The sequence below is a fragment of the Microcaecilia unicolor genome, chromosome 7 (assembly GCF_901765095.1).
Source record: "Microcaecilia unicolor chromosome 7, aMicUni1.1, whole genome shotgun sequence".
NCBI lineage: Eukaryota > Metazoa > Chordata > Amphibia > Gymnophiona > Siphonopidae > Microcaecilia > Microcaecilia unicolor.
In genome coordinates, this window is record NC_044037.1 from 15,873,191 (window position 1) to 15,892,710 (window position 19,520).

The 19,520-nt window shown below is 46.9% G+C and overlaps 1 protein-coding gene across 3 annotated transcripts in view; it reads right to left on the reverse strand.

The window, feature by feature from the left end:
* The window catches only part of ATRX (ATRX chromatin remodeler), a 453,401-nt gene that overhangs the window by 357,326 nt on the left and 76,555 nt on the right, over positions 1-19,520 (reverse strand). For all 3 annotated transcript variants that reach the window (XM_030208839.1, XM_030208838.1, XM_030208840.1), the window contains exon 6: positions 4,963-5,076. In XM_030208839.1, the coding sequence (XP_030064699.1) occupies positions 4,963-5,076 (114 nt within the window). The remainder of the gene's footprint in view (positions 1-4,962; positions 5,077-19,520) is intronic.

A 19,520-nucleotide genomic window follows, 5' to 3' on the forward strand; every position in this document is an offset into this window, starting at 1 on the left:
GGTTTCCTTTTCGGTGGTCCCCGCGGTTTATACGATATCTCAGGATAAATTTACCACCACATCCGGGAGATCTGTTTCTGGAGAATTTTCTCCCTAAAGTACAGGAGCTCTTTCAAGAACTAGAGCGATGGGGTGGTCTGCAATTATCCTGGATGGGACGGATAGCAGCGGTCAAAATGGCCTTGCTACCTAAGCTATTATACCTATTCCTGGCATTACCAATAGCTATCCCCAATACATTTTTTCAGAGGCTTACTAGAAAGGTGTTTTCTTTTATTTGGCGAAAGCGACCCCCACGAGTCAATAGACAGATTCTGTATCAGCTGAGGAAGGACGGTGGCATGGGGGTACCAAATTTCCGGCTCTACTACAAAGCTGCCCTTTTCCAAATGTTGGCCATCGGGCAGAGGGGGTTGAGTTGTCCCTGGTCCTATGCGGCGCAGTGGGGTCTAAAGGGAGTCCCTTTATGGGCGGCTCCCTGGCTTCATTTGCCAATGCTGAAAGGTCTCCTGTCGGGGGTGATGGGCCAGATGGGTGTGGCATTGGGAGAATGGGCTAAATGTCAGGCAACTTGGTTTCCGGGGCGGAAACATCACCAGAACACCCCTATTATATATGCATTGGAATTCCCCCCGGGTAGGCTGGAAAGGGTGTATGGTCATTGGTCAGCTTCCTCTCTTCGGGTACTGGGTCAATTGTGGGATGAGGGGAAATGCTACTCCTTTGAAGACTTAAAAGAGGAATATGGGTTAATGGAGAGAGATAAATTTTACTATATGCAGGTGCGTGATTTCATCCAGCGGAAAGCTAAAGAGGATTTGTTATTATCAATAACAGAGTTGGAGAAGGCGATGGGGGCAGGTGAAGGGAAGGGCGGCATATCCAGGCTCTATAAAGCTCTGCTGCATCAGTCGGATCCACTGGCCCGGCAGATCTCTAAATGGGAGACATTACTGGCAGTAAAATATGAAAGAGCTAAATGGGCTAAGCTATTTAAAGCACTATTAAACTTTTCGATAGCAACACCTCTGGTGGAGAATGGATATAAGATGTTATATCACTGGTATCTTACTCCACATAGGTTAGCCCGTATATTTAAAAGTGGCAATATGTTGTGTTGGCTTAAGTGCGGGGCAGTGGGCACTTTTTGGCACATTTGGTGGGAGTGCCCGGTTATTTCCACGTTCTGGGGGAGTTTAATCACTTATATTCAGAATGGTTTGGGATGGACAGTTACGTTGAATCCAGGGGGATGTTTGCTTAATGTCCCACAGACGGGACTGAAGAATTCACAACAACACTTGCTGTCCTATATTTTTACAGCAACCAGGATCTTAGTTGCAAGATGTTGGAAACAATCAATGGTTCCTACTATGGACCAGGTTTTTGCAAAAGTGGACTACTGTTGTTTGATGGACAAATTGACAGCCATGAAACGCGGAACGGTGGTGAAGTTTTTCAAGATATGGACACCTTACATGGACTGGAGAGGGATCTCTGTTTGATGTAACTGTATGAGCTCTAGGTAGCTCCAGGGAATGTACTGCAGTAGGTTACCCGGGGTGGGTAGGGTGGGAGAGGGGTTCTATGTTTATAGAACAGTGTTATTTGACTGTACCTTGTTTCCAATTTATGCTTGCTCCAACAGTTGTATTTTATGCTCTATGTATGGTTTATAGGGATTGGCAAGGCTTTTGTGATACTTTGAAAATAATAAAAACTTTATTTAAAAAAAAAAAAAAAGAACTACTTGGCCAGGCAAGCAATAAGAGAGAATGAAATAAAATATGCCCCACTGGAAATCCAGCTGAGCCCACAGTTTCTAATAGGCTGGATAAAACCAGCCTTGAACCTGTAACCTTCAGGCTGAAAGGCCAGCCACCCTCCTCAATAAAACTAGTTTGATGTAAACAATACACACACACCAAATGCCACCAGGGGAGCACAGAGGGTGCAGGATTACCATGGAAACAGAGAGAAACCTGAGAGGCCTGCACTAGCCTCAAAATGTAACATTTCCCACAGAAACATGGAGTCAACAGCCCTAAGCCTGACTAGCTAAACAAACTGTACTGCCATTCTCTGAGACAGGGGAAGAGGGAAAGAGTGAAAACCCTAGAGTAGGATCCCTAATCCTGATCCCTTTCTCCCTTCCATTAATGATGTACACACACTCTGAACCTCATTAAGGAGGGTCCAGAAATATTCTTAGTGAAAATCACCAAGTGAAGCACAGGCATCTCTACTAGAAGACTTTCAGATAGCCAGTACTTCCAAGCTGCAGCCTAAGGCTCTAACTGCCACAGCACAGCTGCAGGGGACTAATGGGTCTCCGACCTCGCCCCTGGAAATCTGTGGGAGACCCATGTACTCCCACTGGAGTCTGCAAACCTCCCCAGGCCTCCTTTCTTAGAAGCCCTTAAATAACCAATCTGAAGAAACTGGGAGTGATCCACACCAGTTCCCCAGTCACATTTCTGAAAAGTCTACATATAAAACTGCCTGAATTGCAAGCACATCAAGGCCCAGGGGAGCACTGGGGCTTCAGCATTGCCATGTGGAGTGGCAAGAAAGATGGCGCCATCACGTGCGCACGCACACCCAAGAAAAACAACTGCCCTGCGCCCCCTAAAATGAGCTGGGAGGGAAGGAGCACACCGCTCCACGGAGTTGGGCTGTACAGTGGAACTCCAGCACGGGAAACTGCAGCAGCCCAGTGGCTCCCACACTGGGAGCCGCTTTTGCTCTGCCCACTGGGGCAGATAGGATAGTGAGTACTCACCCCCTCGGGAATCGCTGACACATGCCAAGCCGGTCCTCACACCATTCAGCCGGTACTGCAAGCCGGTATGAGCTTGCCGTGCTGGACAAATCTCAGACTGAGGAGATTTTTTTTTTTTTAAGGCAGGAGAGGACGCCGGAGCAAAAGAAACCTCAGACTCATTTTAAAGTCAGGAGAGTGAGAACCACAAACCCCAGTCAGGCAGAGAATAGGGGTTGAAGGGGGAGGAAGGGGGGGACCTGGCACCACCAGGTGTGCATCCAAGTCCCATGACCGGGACACCTCAGACCCCAGCCACTCAACTAGACCCAGGGGACCAGGCTAGGAATCAATCAATCCAGAGCTGCACAGATATGACCATCCAACGCGCCCCACAGCGCGAACACCTTTTGACGGACTCTGACGCCGACATCGGCCCTAAGACCGGCTCCAAGCCTAGCGCTCACGTACCTCTGAAGCCTGGAACTCTGAGGACTGAGAAAACACTGCTTAACCTGTAGGGATCTGTGTTTGTGTATCTGTGAAGTTTTTTTTTTTTTTTTTTTTGAGGCAGGAGAGAAACACCGACAGACGAATCCCTAAGCAGCAGTAGGCTGGTGGGGGGAGACGGGTAGGGACCTGGCACCACCAGGTGTAACCCCAACGTGCGCAAAGCACCTCAACCCCAAATCAAGCTCAACAACCCCCAAGGGAACGGGATAGAAGCCAAATCACTTCAGAGCTGCACAGCATGTCTCTTCACCTGCTAGATAGAGAGAATACTGAAGGTAAGCTGGCTGCAGGGTTGCCAGGTGGAAAATTGTTTTCCCACCCAATCCAGCCTAAAAACAGCCCAAAACCCGCCCAAACTCAAACCCCACCCCTGACACCCCCACCCCCGCGTCATCACCCCCGCCCCTGCTGTCATCAACCCCGCCCCTGCCATCATCGGCCCCGCCTCCCCCGTCATCGGCCCCGCCCAGAACGTCACTAACCCCACCCAAAATGTCACTAACCCCGCCCGAAACGTCACTAACCCCGCCCCCCCCGGCCGAAAAAACCGCCCAAAAAACCGCGGAAAAGAAAAAAAAGAAGCCCAAAAAACCGCGACCCGCCGCGGGAAAAATTTCCCGCGGCGGGTCGCGGAAAACCGCCCAATTGGGCGGTAAAACCGCCTACCTGGCAACAGTGGCTGGCTGCACATGCCCTCTTGTGGGCAAACTTCAGTGTTCTCTCTATCTAACCTGCTAGTGGAGGGACATAACCCACAAGTCTCTGGATTGATCTGGGGACGCTATGGAATTTATATTTGGAAATAAACTTCTAACCTGAAACAGACTTGTTGTGTCACTTCTATCCTCTTAATTTTCAGCCATATTTTCAGCCATGCGTTTTCTGTGGAAGCCAACCATTTGTTCTTTGTCCCATTTGTCTCCCTCCTTCCCCCACCCACAGGTCCCCCTGAGCCCATCTTACAATTCCTGGTCGGCTAGCTGAGTAGCTGGGGCAGGAGCAATCCTGGCTCGACAGTAAGGTACTCCTTGGGGGAGGGGGGGGCTACTCTGAATTTTTTTTTTTGTACTATGATTGCAAGTACTGCAGGTATGATGTTGCACAATAGTTTATACGGTACATAGAGTGCTCCAAAGAAATGCTTTTGATACAAAATTTTAGAAGGAATTTACGTTTGTAAATTTGGGATGATAAGCTCCTTAGGAATTAGCCTCTCTGTGGAGTTATGGCAAACTGTCATACTGAATGTGGCACAAAGTCAGCCACTGTAAAAGCACTATGGCTTTTAGTTTCCGTTTCATTAGCTGCAGTCAATGTGTGTAGAGGCTATTTTGCTTGGAGGTAAAATAGGTTCTTTCATTATTTAAAGTATATTCTAGCTTGGATACTGTGGGTTTAACAGAGTGATGCAGACAGCAATCTGTAACAATTCCCAGTGGCCCTCATTGGTTCATATTCACACAACCAGAGTTTTCGGTTTCAGCTTCGATTGCACTTTGTTTCATCCAAAAGCTTTGAGTTTCCGCCGAAACTGAGAAAAACCTGTTTTGGTCAGTCTATCATGCAATCTGCTAGATTCAAGATAATTTGTAAATTATCACTGTCATAATTGAGATAATTTGAAAATCTATTTGAAAAAAATCAGCACAATGTAAGATGAGAATATTTTAAAGGGGTTTTTTTTTTACCTGCACGTTTCTTGGGAGTTTCAACCTTAAGTTTTGTTCTACTTCTAAATTCAGGACCTTTAAAATCATCTTTATCTTCATTCAGCACTGGTTCTGGTTGCACCACCACTGTACCTGAATTGATTTAATTTCAAAAAGAAAACACCATTTAGGAGGTATGCAAATCTGCCATAAAAAAAAAAAAACTCTCTTACGCACTGCTTCTGCTATTAACTAGTATTCCTGCTTGGTAAATTTATTCTAAATCCATTTGGTTTAAAACAAGACTTCTAACACAATGGAATGAAAACTGGGATGTCTTGAAATACTTCCCTAAGAGACTGAAGCATGAGTTCTCAAAGTAATATAAAAAGCCCTCAAAAATATGACTGACTTAGACCGGATATATTCAATCTCTCATGGATACTCATTGTGGATGCTCTGAAAACCAGACTTTTTTTTACCTTTCAAGTCCAGAGCTCAGAAAAAGGAGTCTCTCCTTCTGAGAGGAAAACAGTTTTTTAAAGTAACAAACATTCTTTCCCTTTGCCTTTAAAAAGAAAAGACATAGGAGGAGCACAGAGAGCACTCAGGAAGATGATATTTTTCAGATAGGAAATAACTGGGTAAATATTAAGAATTTTACAGGTCTATCAAAACTCTTGGATCATTGAAATGGACATGTAGAACAGTTGGTGCAGAAGCATGTTGAAGTTTATTCTCCCTATGGAGTGCCAAATTTCCACCAAACACACAGGTGTAGTTATATAACAATACCTTTCAACGAACTTTCAGACATTTTAAACATTTTGGAATCAACACATACCAAGAATGAAGTTCTTTCCCAGGCAGTATTGCTGCACCATTGCATGACTTAACAAAGAAGTGAAACAACTCTCCAAGAAATATCAATAAGGTTCAGAAAATCAGAAACAGCACCAGAAGTGGCTTCAATATTTCTGTGTAAATATGACTGCTAGACAGAGGTGGGGTGAACAAAATGAGAACAACTTGGAATTCTAGAAGGCCAGTGTTGAATTGGCAGGGCAATGGTTGGGGAGGGGGGGGGGGAGAGAGAGTTTGGACGCAAAATGGAAATGGGTTTAACAGTGTTTGGGAGGAGGCTGGGGTGGTGTGTTGTCTATGGTTCTACAATGTGGATTACTTATCTGCTGGTTGCCAGAGTGTTTGAAAATTGAGAAAGTTTCAGTTAAAAAAAAAAAGGCAGTTCACCAAGATAAACAATACAAAAATCCAATACCTGGTTCATATTTAAAAGAAGTCTACAACAAAAGCATGACGTAGTATTTATGGATGTGAGATGCATTTTCAATTGTACTGTTTCAGGTTTTATGATTCTAGTGCTAAATGCATTGAGTTTAGTTATGAAGGATAAATTATTTCTTACCTGAAAATTTTGTTTCTAGTCACAAATAGCAGGTTGTGCTCTTCAACCAACAGATGGAGACAGAGAACACTATTATAGATTGGTGCAGTTCTTATTCAATTCAGGATGCTTTTGCCCAACCTAAACTCAAAGCTGCAACAACAAAGCACTTGCCCAAGCATTCCACTCTCAAATTGAAATACAGGACAGGAAACTCTACAAGGATGAGTCATCAATGCCACATTCTTCCCCCTTTCCACCACCCTTTCAATGAGGTCCGCAAGAGCTCCCCTTTGACAGAGAGGATCCATCAACTATGTTGTGTGAACAACAATAATTATCCCAATATCTCTGCCTGAGAACTGGACTAGTCTAGGAGGAGTCAATGAAAGGAAATTATCAGGAAGAAATAATGAATCCTTCATTATCTTACTGCAAGACTAGTCCTGACTAGTGGGACATAAAGAAGCTTTACTGTCCTGGGTGGGAAAACAATGCTTCCCCAATTACAGATCGCTGTCCTAAATCTCTCATGAATGTAGACATTAAGATTTTGTCTCGAATTCTGGCCACTCAAATACTTACTTACACAATATTAATGACTGGTTTTGTGATGCTTCTCAATACTCTTGCACACTATATTGAAAGACCTAGACAAAAATCTGGCTGCCTATTTTTGTGCATAAGCCAGTTCACTCCACTTGGTGCTGGGTTTGCTCCCTTCTTGGGATATCTGCACAGACGCCACCATTCTTGCCTATCTGTGGCAATAGCTTTTTTTCTCCAAGAAAACCATTCAAATTTTGACTGCCAAAGGCATCATATCGGTATCATGTCTGTATCATGTCCTTATGGATGATGGTAGCATATCACCTTTGGATGTTTTATGTGAGGAATTTGGTCTCCCCAAAGAGGTTTTTGCCTAATTTCAACTCTAGCATCACATCCTTTCATTACTGGAAGCTGCACTTGGGTTTGCCTGTGCAGAATGCCTTGGTTGAGGCATTCAGTTTGGATTCTCAACACTCAGTTCCTTTGTGCTTTCCTCGTGCATTTCTAGGAGACCATATCTGTGAATTTGGCTATGAGGCCCTGGCAAACAAGTGGACACAGGATCCTGATGTGGTTCTACAGGGCGCAAGTCTGGAAAAATGTATGAGGACTGCCCTACTTGGATTAAGAGCATGGCTCTGTGGGAGACTCATAAGATAAATATGTGCTTGTTTATTATGCCTTGGCGAGCACACAGAGCTAGTATGACTTGATCTTCCTACTGCCCGAATTGTACGACTTCCAATGCCTCTTTGGGCCATATGTTTTGGCACTGTCCGAAGGTGCAACTCTTTGGAGACAACTATTGAGCAAGATTTCATGGCTGTGAGAGTGTGCCTGTTTGCTTAAGCCTAAACTACTAGTTTCAGTTTTTCAATTTATTCCACCAGCACCTCAAGATTACAAGAGATTTTTGCCACAAGCTCTGAAAGAGACTATCTTGTTCTACTGGTTGTCATCTGAGATGTCTGTTTAGGCTCACTGGCAAACATATATGATACAGTTGCTTCTGATGGAGCGCCATTTTGTTTCTGACCTGGACTCAAAATCTGGTCTGGGAATCTTTTTGGATCTCTTTGCCCCATGCGGTCCATAGTAGACTGTTGAATTCAAGACTTCTTATTTTGTCCCTTTCCAGTCGGAGATACCTTCCTTTCAGTTGAGTGGGGGGGGGGGGGGGGGGGGGGGGAGTTTATCTAGACATGTGCTTGTTTGATTGTTGCATTTCTTATTCTTCTGTGTTGACCAACAAAAATATTTAAACATAAAATATAAAATTTTCAACAAGAGTGCCAGACTCTTAACTAGATTAATCTCAAAGAGAGGAGGTCCAGGTCGAGCTTTGACACTTAAGAGATGAAGCAGGGAAAACAGGTTACAAATGAATATGAAATCAGCAACACCTTTTCTATGTATTATAAGCAACTTTATGCTGCACTGCTGCTACCTTCACATCTCTTAACTTGATGTTATAAATTTGCCCTGTACATATCAGATGCGTCTTTATTGAATCATCCTATTCAACTGGACAAAGTAATTGTTTGTAATTAAGCAAGGCCCACTGATGAAGGCTCCCAGAATAGACAGATTCCAAGTGGAATTCTACAGATTGCTGGATAGGAAGTGGTAACACCCCTTGTTAGGATGTTTAATGGCATGGTAGATGCAGAAGCCATACTATCGACGCTCAACCTGGGTCAGATTATACTCCTCCCGAAATCCGGGACAGATCCCATGATCCCGGAAATCTATACACCAATTGCCTTAATGAACCATAAGTTTAAAATGCTGGCTAAAATAATGGCCAATAAATTGGCCTAGGTGTTACCATCACTTCTACATAGCACAACAAGCATGGAATGCCTCACCCTCCCCTATTAATCAGTTTCAACGACAAGAAGTCATTCGATCGATTTGGGATTTCATCTTTGCTACTTTGCGTAAATATGGAATAGAAGGCAGATTTGTGTCAATGATAATGGCACTATACGCCTCCCCTACTGCAAAGCTACTTGTCAATGAATGCTTTCCAATCCAACGGGGCCCAAGGCAGGGGTGTTCGTTATCCCCACTGCTTTTCGTACTTTACACTAGACCCGCTCTTACGAGACATATATAATACACCAGATTCTAGAGGCGTTGCAGTAGGCTCTCTTTTGTTAGATTGATTGTGAGCCCTTGGGCATAGGCAAAGGCCTAGAGCAGACCCAGTCACGCTATACAATAACAATGGCTACAAAGTCCAGCACACTCAGGGAGACCATCGAGCACCACCAGAAAGGGAAAAAGACCACTCATATGGGCCGCAAGGCCGAACTGGAACTCCACATGTACAGAGTCTAAGCATACAAGCTGCAAGGCCAAACTGGAACCCAATTGGAACAAAGGAAAGGAAAAGAACACAGACAAGTCCCGACAGGGACTGGTACATGGGCTGCGCAAACAGCGCCACACTCAGACACCAACGAAAGGTCGCCAGACCCAATACACAGATATAGCAGCTAAAGGGTTAAAGAAGACTACAAACAGAGACTGTCTCTAGATACACAAGTCAGATGAGGAGCAGAGTTCACATGAGCCAAGCAACAGACACAGCAGATAAAGGGATAAAGCAGACTATAGAGAGAGAATGCTTCTGGGTACACAGGTCAGAAGAGGAGCAGTGCTCCCAAGAGCCAAACAACAGACAGTAAATAAAGGATTAAAGCAGACTATAGAAAGAGACTGCTTCTAAGCACAAAGGACAGACAAGGTTCAGTGCTAAACAGATACACCAGGTAAAGAGTTAAAGCAGGCCACAGAGAGACTGCTTCTGGGTATACAGGTCAAAAGAGAAGCAGTGCTCACAAAAGCCAAACAGCATACACAGTAAATAAAGGGTTAAAGCAGACTATAGAGAGAAACTGTTTTTAAGCATACAGGACAGACAAGGAGCAGAGCTCAGAAGAAACAGATACGGCAGGTAAAGGGTTAATAGGGAAATCCAAACAAAGGAAGAACGTTCTTACCACGGACACAGCTAGCACACGCAGCTGGGAAGGGAAAGCGAAGATACTTACCTGTAGCAGGTATTCTCCAAGAACAGCAGGCTGATAATCCGTATATTGGGTTGGAGATCTGCAACAGCCCAGGAAGCAGCATTTAAAATAGCAAAAAAGTTTGCTTGAGCCTTGTAGTGCGCTGTGCGTCTGACAGCCCATGCGCCGAGTGCCCTACCACGCGGCCGCACTCCTCAGTTCAGTCACGAGTAAAAGAAGGATAGAGAAGACAACTCCAAGGGGAAATGGGCAGGTTTGTGAGGATTATCAGCCTGCTGCCCTCTGAGAATACCTGCTATAGATAAGTATCCTCGCTTTCTCTGAGGACAAGCGAGCTGAATAATCCTCACAATTGGGGTATCCCTAGAATCCAGGCTCAATCAAAACAATAAACAGGTATCAACTGGGCCTCACAACGGTGCGGACAAAACCTGAAACTATATACAGACTAGCAGAAAGTGCAGACTGGAACAGAATAAAACAGGCCTAGGGGGGTGGAGTTGGATTCTAAACCCCAAACAGATTCTGCAGCACCGACTGCCCAAACCGACTGTTGTGTCGGGTATCCTGCTCAAGGCAGTAGTGTGATGTGAATGTGTGGACTGAAGACCAGGTTGCTGCTTTGCAAATCTCTTCAAAGGAGGCTGACTAAGTGAGCCACCGACGCAGCCATGGCTCTGACATTATGAACCATGACATGGCCCTCCAGAGTAAGCCCAGCTTAAACAAAAGAGAAGGAAATGCAATCTGCTAACCAACTGGAGATTGTGCGTTTTCCGATGGCGACTCCCCTCCTGTTCGGATCTAAAGAAACAAACAACTGGGCAGACTGTCTGAAGGGCTTCGTCCGCTCCACGTAAAAGGCCAATGCTCTCTTGCAGTCCACGGAGTGCAAGCTGCTTTCGCCAGGATGGGCATGAGGATGGGGAAAAAATGTTGGCAAGACAATCGACTAGTTCAGATGGAATTCCGAAACCACCTTCGGCAGGAACTTAGGGTGCGTGTGGAGGACTACTCTGTTGTGATGAAACTTAGTATAAGGTGCATCCACTACTAGGGCCTGAAGCTCACTGACCCTATGAGCTGAAATAACAGCCACCAAGAAAATGACCTTCCAGGTCAAGCACTTCAGATGGCAGGCATTCAGTGGCTCAGAAGGAGCTTTCATCAGCTGGGTGAGAACGACGTTGAGATACCATGACACTGATGGGGGTTTAGCAAACAACTAAAGGCTGTCCAGAGATAGGCTTATCTTCTACACGCTGATGATACTAGACCAGACTCTGACAAGTGTAGAAGGAATTCAAGCAGGGTTAGTAGGACAAGAAACGGGATCTACGGCCTTGCTGTCACACCAGACGGCAAACCTCCTCCATTTAAAAGAATAACACCTCTTTGTGGAATCTGTCCTGGAAGCAAGAAAGACTCGGGAGACACCCTCCAAAAAAACCAAGGAAGCAAATTCTAGGCTCTCAAATCCAGGCCGTGAGAGCCAGAGACCGGAGGTTGGGATGAAGAAGTGATCCCTCATTCTGAGAGATGAGAGTCAGGAATCACTCCAATCTCCACAGTTCCTCGGAGGACAATTCCAGAAGAAGAGGAAACAAGATCAGACGCGGCCAGTAAGGTGCAATCAGGATCATGGTTCCATGGTCTTGCTTGAGTTTCAAAAAATTCTTCCCTATCAGAGGTATGGGAGGATACGCATATTGAAGGTCTGTTCACCAATGTAGGAGAAAGGCATCTGATGCTAGTCTGTCATGGGCCTGAAGTCTGGAACAGAATTGAGGGACCTTGTGGTTGAGTTTAGTGGCAAAGAGTTCCACCGAGGGGGTGTTCCACGCTCGGAAGATCTCGCGGGTCACGCCCATATTTAGCAACCACTCGTGAGTTTGCATTACCCTGCTTAGTCTGTCAGCCAGACTGTTGTTCACTCCTGCCAGATCAGTGGCTTGGAGAAACATGCCATGATGGCGTGCCCAAAGCCACATCTGTACGGCTTCCTGACACAGAGGGCGAGATCCGGTGCCTCCCTGCTTGTTGGTGTAGTACATCACAACCTGATTGTCTGTTTGAATTAACGTAAGTTGGTTGGACAGCCGATCTCTGAAGACCTTTAGAGAGTTCCAGATCGCTCAAAGCTCCAGGAGGTTGATCTGAAGACCTGTTTGCTGGGGGGACCAGGCTCCCTAAGTGTGAAGCCCATCTACATGAGCCCCCCACCCCAGGAGAGATGCATCCGTCGTTAGCAATTGCTGAGGCTGAGGAATCTGGAATGGGCGTCCCATGGTCAAATTGGATCGAATTGTCCACCATTGAAGGGACTGCACAAAGTCGGGGGACACACAGATGATATCTTCCAGATTCCCCGTGGCTTGACACTACTGGGAAGCTAGAGTCCCTTGAGTAGATCTCATGTGCAGACGTGCCATGTGCATAACATGAACTGTGGAGGCAATGTGCCCCAAAAATCTCAACATCTGCCGAGCTGTGACTTGCTTTGACACTCAAACCCTGGACACTAGGTTGTCTGCCCGCGCCTCGGAAAGATAGTCTCGAATCATTGTCATGTCGAGCAATGCTCCACTGAACTCCAATTTCTGAACCGGAGTGAGATGGGACTTGGGGTAATTGATCACGAACCCTAATAGTTCCAGCAGCATGGCCTCCCAAGCACTGTCCTCCGAGGTGCTCTTCACCAGCCATGATAAGGTTCACAAGATTAAACTTGAATTCTCAACCAGGTCACCTCCAACTCTCCTTCCCTTAGTCCATTCTCTCAACCCTCCAAACCCTGCCTTCTTTTCTAAAATCACTGAAGAGGAAACTACACATCTTCTTTCCTCCTCAAAACTAACTACCTGTTCCTCTGATCCTATTCCCACCCATCTACTTAACACTACCTCCTACTGTCATCCCTTTTATCTGTCATATCCTTAATCTTTCACTGTCCACTGCGACTGTTCCTGGTGCCTTCAAACATGCCATAGTCACACCACTCCTTAAAAATCCTTCATTGGACCCTACCTGTCCTTCCAACTATCACCCCATCTCCCTCCTCCCTTTCCTATCCAAGATACTTGAACGTGCTGCTCACCGCCGTTGCCTTGACTTTCTTTCATCTCAAGCTATTCTTGATCCACTTCAATCTGGCTTTCGCCCCCCTTCATTCAACTGAAACAGCGCTTGCTAAAGTCGCCCATGATCTGTTCCTGGCCAGATCCAAAGGTCTCTATTCTATCCTCATCCTTCTCGATCTATCTGCTGCTTTTGACACTGTTGATCACAGCCTACTCCTTGATACACTGTCCTCACTTGGATTTCAGAGCTCTGTTCTTTCTTGGTTTTCTTCTTATCTCTCCCAGTGTACCTTTAGTGTATACTCTAGTGGATCCTCCTCTACTTCTATCCCACTATCAGCTGATGTACCTCAGGGATCCATCCTGGGACCTCTTCTTTTCTCCATCTATACTTCTTCCCTTAGTACTCTGATCTCATCCCATGGTTTTCAATATCATCTTTACGCTGATGACTCCCAGATCTACCTCTCCACACCAGAACTCTCAGCCGAAATCCAGGCCAAAGTCTCAGCCTGCCTGTCTGACATGGCTGCCTGGATGTCTCAGCGCCATCTGAAACTAAACATGACCAAGACTGAGCTTCTCATCTTTCCCCCTAAACCAACCTCTCCTCCTCCCCCATTCTCTATTTCTGTGGATAACAATCTCATCCTTCCTGTCTCATCAGCTCGTAACCTTGGGGTCATCTTCGACTCCTCCCTCTCCTTCTCTGCAATTATTCAGCAGACTGCTAAAACCTGTCGTTTCTTTCTCTATAATATCACCAAAATTCGCCCTTTCCTTTCTGAGCACACTACCAGAACCTTCATCCACACTCTCATCAACTTTCGCTTAGACTATTGCAACTTGCTTCTCACAGGTCTCCCACTTAGCCATCTCTCTCCTCTTCAATTTGTTCAAAAGTCTGCTGCACGACTAATATTCCGCCAGTGTCGTTATGCTCACATAAGCCCTCTCTTCAAGTCACTTCACTGGCTTCCTATCCGTTTCCGCATACAGTTCAAACTCCTCTTATTGACCTATAAGTGCATTCACTCTTCAGCTCCTCAGTATCTCTCCACTCTCATCTCTCCCTTCATTCCTCCCCAGGAACTCCGTTCACTGGGTAAATCTCTCTTATCTGCACCCTTCTCCTACACTGCTAACTCCAGACTCCGTTCCTTTTATCTTGTTGCTCCATATGCCTGGAATAGACTTCCTGAGCCAGTACGTCAAGCTCCATCTGTGGCAGTCTTCAAATCTAAGCTAAAAGCCCACCTTTTTTGATGCAACTTTTAACTCCTAACCCTTATTCACTTATTCATAACCCTTAGCATCCTCACTTTAATATTCCTTTATCGCTTATTTGTCCTGTTTGTCTGTCCTAATTAGACTGTAAGCTCTGTCGAGCAGGAACTGTCTCTTCATGTTCAAGTGTACAGTGCTGCGTACCTCTAGTAGCGCTTTAGAAATGATAAGTAGTAGTATGTGCAGCCAGTCTATCTTCAGTATATGATACCAAAGCAGTAAGAAATCATTTGAACAATAGTTCACTCTCCTGCCTCTTGAAAGCAGCATATAATCTGAAGGAAATCCTCCAAGCTGCTCCACAGTAACAATTGTTTTCTAATAACTTGTTTAAACCAAAACTTCCAGACTAACAGAAGAACATGAACAGAAGCAACAGCAACCATACCAAAACCTTCCATATATACATCAAACAGAATCAGCTAACATGAACCCCAGGGAGGGCCTCTGGATTGATCTGATGGGACTATTGGAAAGAAAATTATCAGGTAAGAACTAATTTTACCTTCCATTGCATCCCCAGATCAATCCAGAGACTTGTGGGATGTACCAAAGCAATCCTCAAGAAGGGTGGGATCGAACTCTCCCGGAAGCCAAAACAGAAGCGCCAAAAAGCGCATCCCGACGCGCAGCGACATCTAGCCGGTAATGTTTAGAAAAAGTATGAATCGACACCCAAGTAGCCGCTTTACAAATGTCCTCCAACGGTACAAGCCGGTACTCCGCAAATGACGCCACCTGAGCCCTAGTCGAATGCGCTCGAATCTGAAAAGGATTCCCCATGGAAAGGTAAGCTATCGCCTCCCGAAGCCAGTGAGCGATTGTAGCTTTAGAAGCCATATCTCCTTTTTTGTGTCCCGCAAACAGGACAAACAGATGATCGGACTTCCGGAAGGAATTAGTCACTTCCAAATAGGCCATTAGGGCCCTTTTTACATCCAAACACCGCAACTGACGAAAATCTTCCGGGTAATCTTCCCGCTTGAAGGCCAGCAAATTCACTTCTTGGTTGACGTGAAAATAAGATCACTTTCGGTAGAAAAGATGGCACCGTACGAATCGAGACCCTCTGCTTCCGAAAAACGCAGAAATGGGTCCCTGCATGACAGAGCTTGAAGTTCCGATACCCTTCTGGCTGAAGCCATTACCACCAAAAACACCATCTTCAACGACGTTTTACAGATTGGCTCAAACGGAGCCAGCTGAAATGCCCGCAGTACTAGGTTAAGATTCCATTCCGGCACCACCGGCACTCGAGGCGGTCTAACATGGCTAACGCCTCAAAGAAAACGAACTACATCCGGATGAGAGGCCAACGAATGACCACCTAAGTGGCCTCTAAAATAGGCCAACGCCGCCACTTGTACCTTAAGAGAGTTTAATGACAGCGCCTTCTCAAACCCCTCCTGCAAAAAGGCTAGAATAGTCATGAGAGGGGCCGGCGAGATGCCTGACTACGAACACCAAGGTACAAAGGTTCGCCAGACCCTAGCATATGCTGTAGATCGCTTGAGCGCCTGCAACATTGTTCTAATCACCGACTCAGAATATCCTTTGCGTCTGAGTCGCGACCTCTCAATAGCCAAGCCGTAAGAGCAAATGGGATGGGATTAGAGAACTGCACGGGAAAGGGGTTTGCTGGAATCCCGCAGAACCCGCAGGATTCCCGCAGGGACGGAAGCAGTTCTACGGGGTTCCTGCGGGGACGGAAGCAGTTCCTGTGGGGTTCCCGCGGGGATGGAAGCAGTTTGTGTGGGGTTCCCGTGTAAGTGTAAGCTGCACCTGCACCAGCCTCTCATCTACCGAGCACCAAGTTCTTTGAATGCTGTCTCCTCCTCTTCCTCCTCCTTGCTTAACAGCACAAATGTGGAAAGTCTTCCATTAAGGAGGTGGTAGAGACAAATGATGATGGAATTCAAAAAGGCGTGGGATGAACACAGAGGATCTCTAATTAGAAAATAGAAGTTATAAAAAGGACAGTGCTGGACAGATTTGTATGGTCTGTGTCCCACAAATGAGAAGACAAATAGACTGGAGTGGGCTTCAAAGACAACTCCACCAGTTGGAACATAGGGATAGGGCCAGATAGACTTCTATGGTCTATGTTCCAGAAACACAAAAGAAAGACCATAATCAGGTATATAATATCACACTCGTTGATTTAATCATGAATTGATAATGAGTGTGACTATTGGGGCAGACTGGATGGACCGTTCAGGTCTTTATTTGCTGTCACTTACTATGTTACAATTAATCCTCTTTGCTCCCGGGCTGATGCGCAGACCTCAGCTCTGATACAGGCATGAGCATCGGATGTCACCTGACCTACTGGCGCACGTATATGGTGACCTCTCAGCACACAGTGCCAGTAATTTAGAGACAAATCTTATATGTGCACACCAGAGCCAAGTTTCAACTCCCATTCCCTTCCTTGCCTATAGTGCTGTGGCTCAAATCCAGAGAGAGACTGAGGGAGCTGATTGGAATTTCCTTTTATGTACCATTCTTGCGGGGATGGGTGCGGATGGGTTAAATTCTTGCGGGGACGGGTTGGAATGGGTTAAATTTTTGCGGGGATGGATGGGGATGGGTGGGGACGGGTAAGATTCCAGCAGGGACGGGCAGGGATGGGTAAGATTTCTGTCTCCATGCAACTGTCTAGATGGGATCCTGCATGATCACTGGACCCTGAACCAGAAGATCGGGAATGTTCGACAGCCTCAATGGTTCGTCTATCAACAGACGCACTAAATCCGCATACCAAGGACGCCTGGGCCAATCCGGAGTCACCAGAATGGCTAACTCCTGGACGTCGCGCGATCCTGCCAACCACCCGACCAATCATGGACCATGGAGGGAAGACATACAGGAGATCATGCGGCCACCTTTGCAACAGCGCGTCTATTCCTTCGGACCCGAATTCTCTGCCCCTGTGAAAAAACGGGCACCTTGGCATTGGAAAACCGGGCCGGCATCCCCCAACGGGCCGTGATCCGGTCGAATGCTACTTGAGAGAGCTTCCACTCCCCCGCATCCAACCGGTTCTGGCTTAGGAAATCCGCTTGCAAATTCAGAACTCCCGCAATGTGAGCTGTGGACTAAAGAAAGAGACGCTTCTCCGCCCAGCGGCAGAGGGAAAGAGCCTCCATTGACAACTGAGCACTCCAAGTGCCCCCTTGGCGATTGACATAAGCTACCGCTGTCGCATTGTCGCAGAGAACACGTACTGACTGGTTCAGCACTAATGTCTCGAAGGCTTGCAGCGTCAGCCGAATCGCCCGCAATTCAAGAAGACTGATAAGCGAGCCTCCGACGGACTCCACACACCCTGCGTCGAATGACCCAGGCAATGAGCCCCCCAGCCGACTGGCATCCATTATGGTTACCTGCCATTCCGGAGTGGCGAAGACATGCCGCAAAGAAGATTCTCTGGCTGGAGCCACCAGCGCATGGCAAAACAAGCCCAAACCTCCCACGGGATCCGAACCACATAATCCTCCAACAACGGGGATCAACGGCTGAGTAGGGACCACTGCAACTAACGCATATGACTCCTGGCCCAAGGGACCACGTTCAGCATCGCTGCCATCGACCCTAGCACCTGAACACAGTCCCACGCCTTCGGAGACGCTACTTGTAGGAATGAGGAAATCTGCCGCAGCAGCTTCAACCTTCGTGGTTCCATGAGAAAAACTCTGCCCTGAGCGGTATCGAACCGAACGCCGAGATACTCCAAAGTCTGGGTCGGCACTAGGTGACATTTCTGAATGTTGATCACCCAGCCCAACGAACGCAGAAGATTCATGACCGACTGCATAGCCCGGGCACACTCCTCCTGAGACGGCGCACGAATGAGCCAGTCGTCGAGATACGGGTGAACTTTTTTTTTTTTTTTTTTTTTTTTTTTTAACTACATTTGTACCCTGCACTTTCCTACTCATGGCAGGCTCAATGCGGCTTACATGGGGCAATGGAGGGTTAAGTGACTTGCCCAGAGTCACAAGGAGTTACCTGTGCCTGAAGTGGGAATTGAACTCAGTTCCTCAGTTCCCCAGGACCAAAGTCCACCACCCTAACCACTAGGCCACTCCTCCACTCCTTGCACCCCTCTTGCTCGCAAGAAAGCTGCCACTACCACGATTACCTTGGAGAAGGTGCGAGGCGCCATGGCCAGACCAAAAGGCATGGCTTGGAACTGAAAATGCTGTCCCAGAACCGCAAAGTGCAGGAAGCGCTGATGAGGCGGCCAATGGGAATGTGTAAGCATGCCTCCTTTACATCGAGAGCTGTCAGAAGGTCTCCCAGTTGCACAGCTGCCACAACAGAGCGCAAAGTTTCCATCCTGAAATGCCTCACTCTGAGGGCTCTGTTGACCACCCTGAGATCTAGAACTGGCCGAAACGTTCCTCCCTTCTTTAGCACGACAAAGTAAAAAGAGTAGCAACCCTGGCCGATTTTGGCCGAAGGTACAGGAACTACTGCCTCTAAGCGCAATAATTCCGACAGAGTATCCCGTACCGCTGCTCTCTTTAGCGGAGACTTACAAGGAGACTCCAGAAAGCTGAATGACAGTGAACGGGCGAACTCCAACTTGTAGCCGTCTCAAAGGATGTCCAGCACCCATTCATCCGCAGTTACCCAGGCCCACTCCTTCCCAAACTGAGACAGCCGTCCCCCTATTGCCAGAAAGGAATGGACCAGGGCCCCATCATTGGGTACCTCTGCTGCCCTGCTGATTGCGAGAGGCTGCGATAGGCTGACGGCAGTCCGGCCGAAAGGGCTGTGGTCTCTGCTGAAAATGGGGCCTTGAACCCCCCCCCCCCCCCGATCTACCAGGCCTATAATGTTTGGCCTCCTTAAAGTGAGGCCTGAAGGTCTTCGCCTGGGACTTACCTCTGTCCTCTGGCAAACGACCCTTGGAATCTCCTAATTCCTTAACAATCTGAGCAAGTTCCTCCCCAAAGAAGAGCCGCCCCTTAAAAGGCAACTGCGCCAAACGGGACTTAGATGCCACATCTACAGCCCAGTGCTTCAGCCAAATCAATCTATGGGCCGATACAGCCAACGAAACTTCCTTAGCTGAAGCTCGGAGAATGTCATAAAGGACATCTGCCAGGTAAGCCAAACCCACTCCAACGCCGGGAGGCATTCAACCAGGTCTTCAGTAAACGCCGCCTGCTGAACCCAGGACAGACAAGCTCTTGCCGCATAAAATCTGCAAATTGAGGCCTGTAA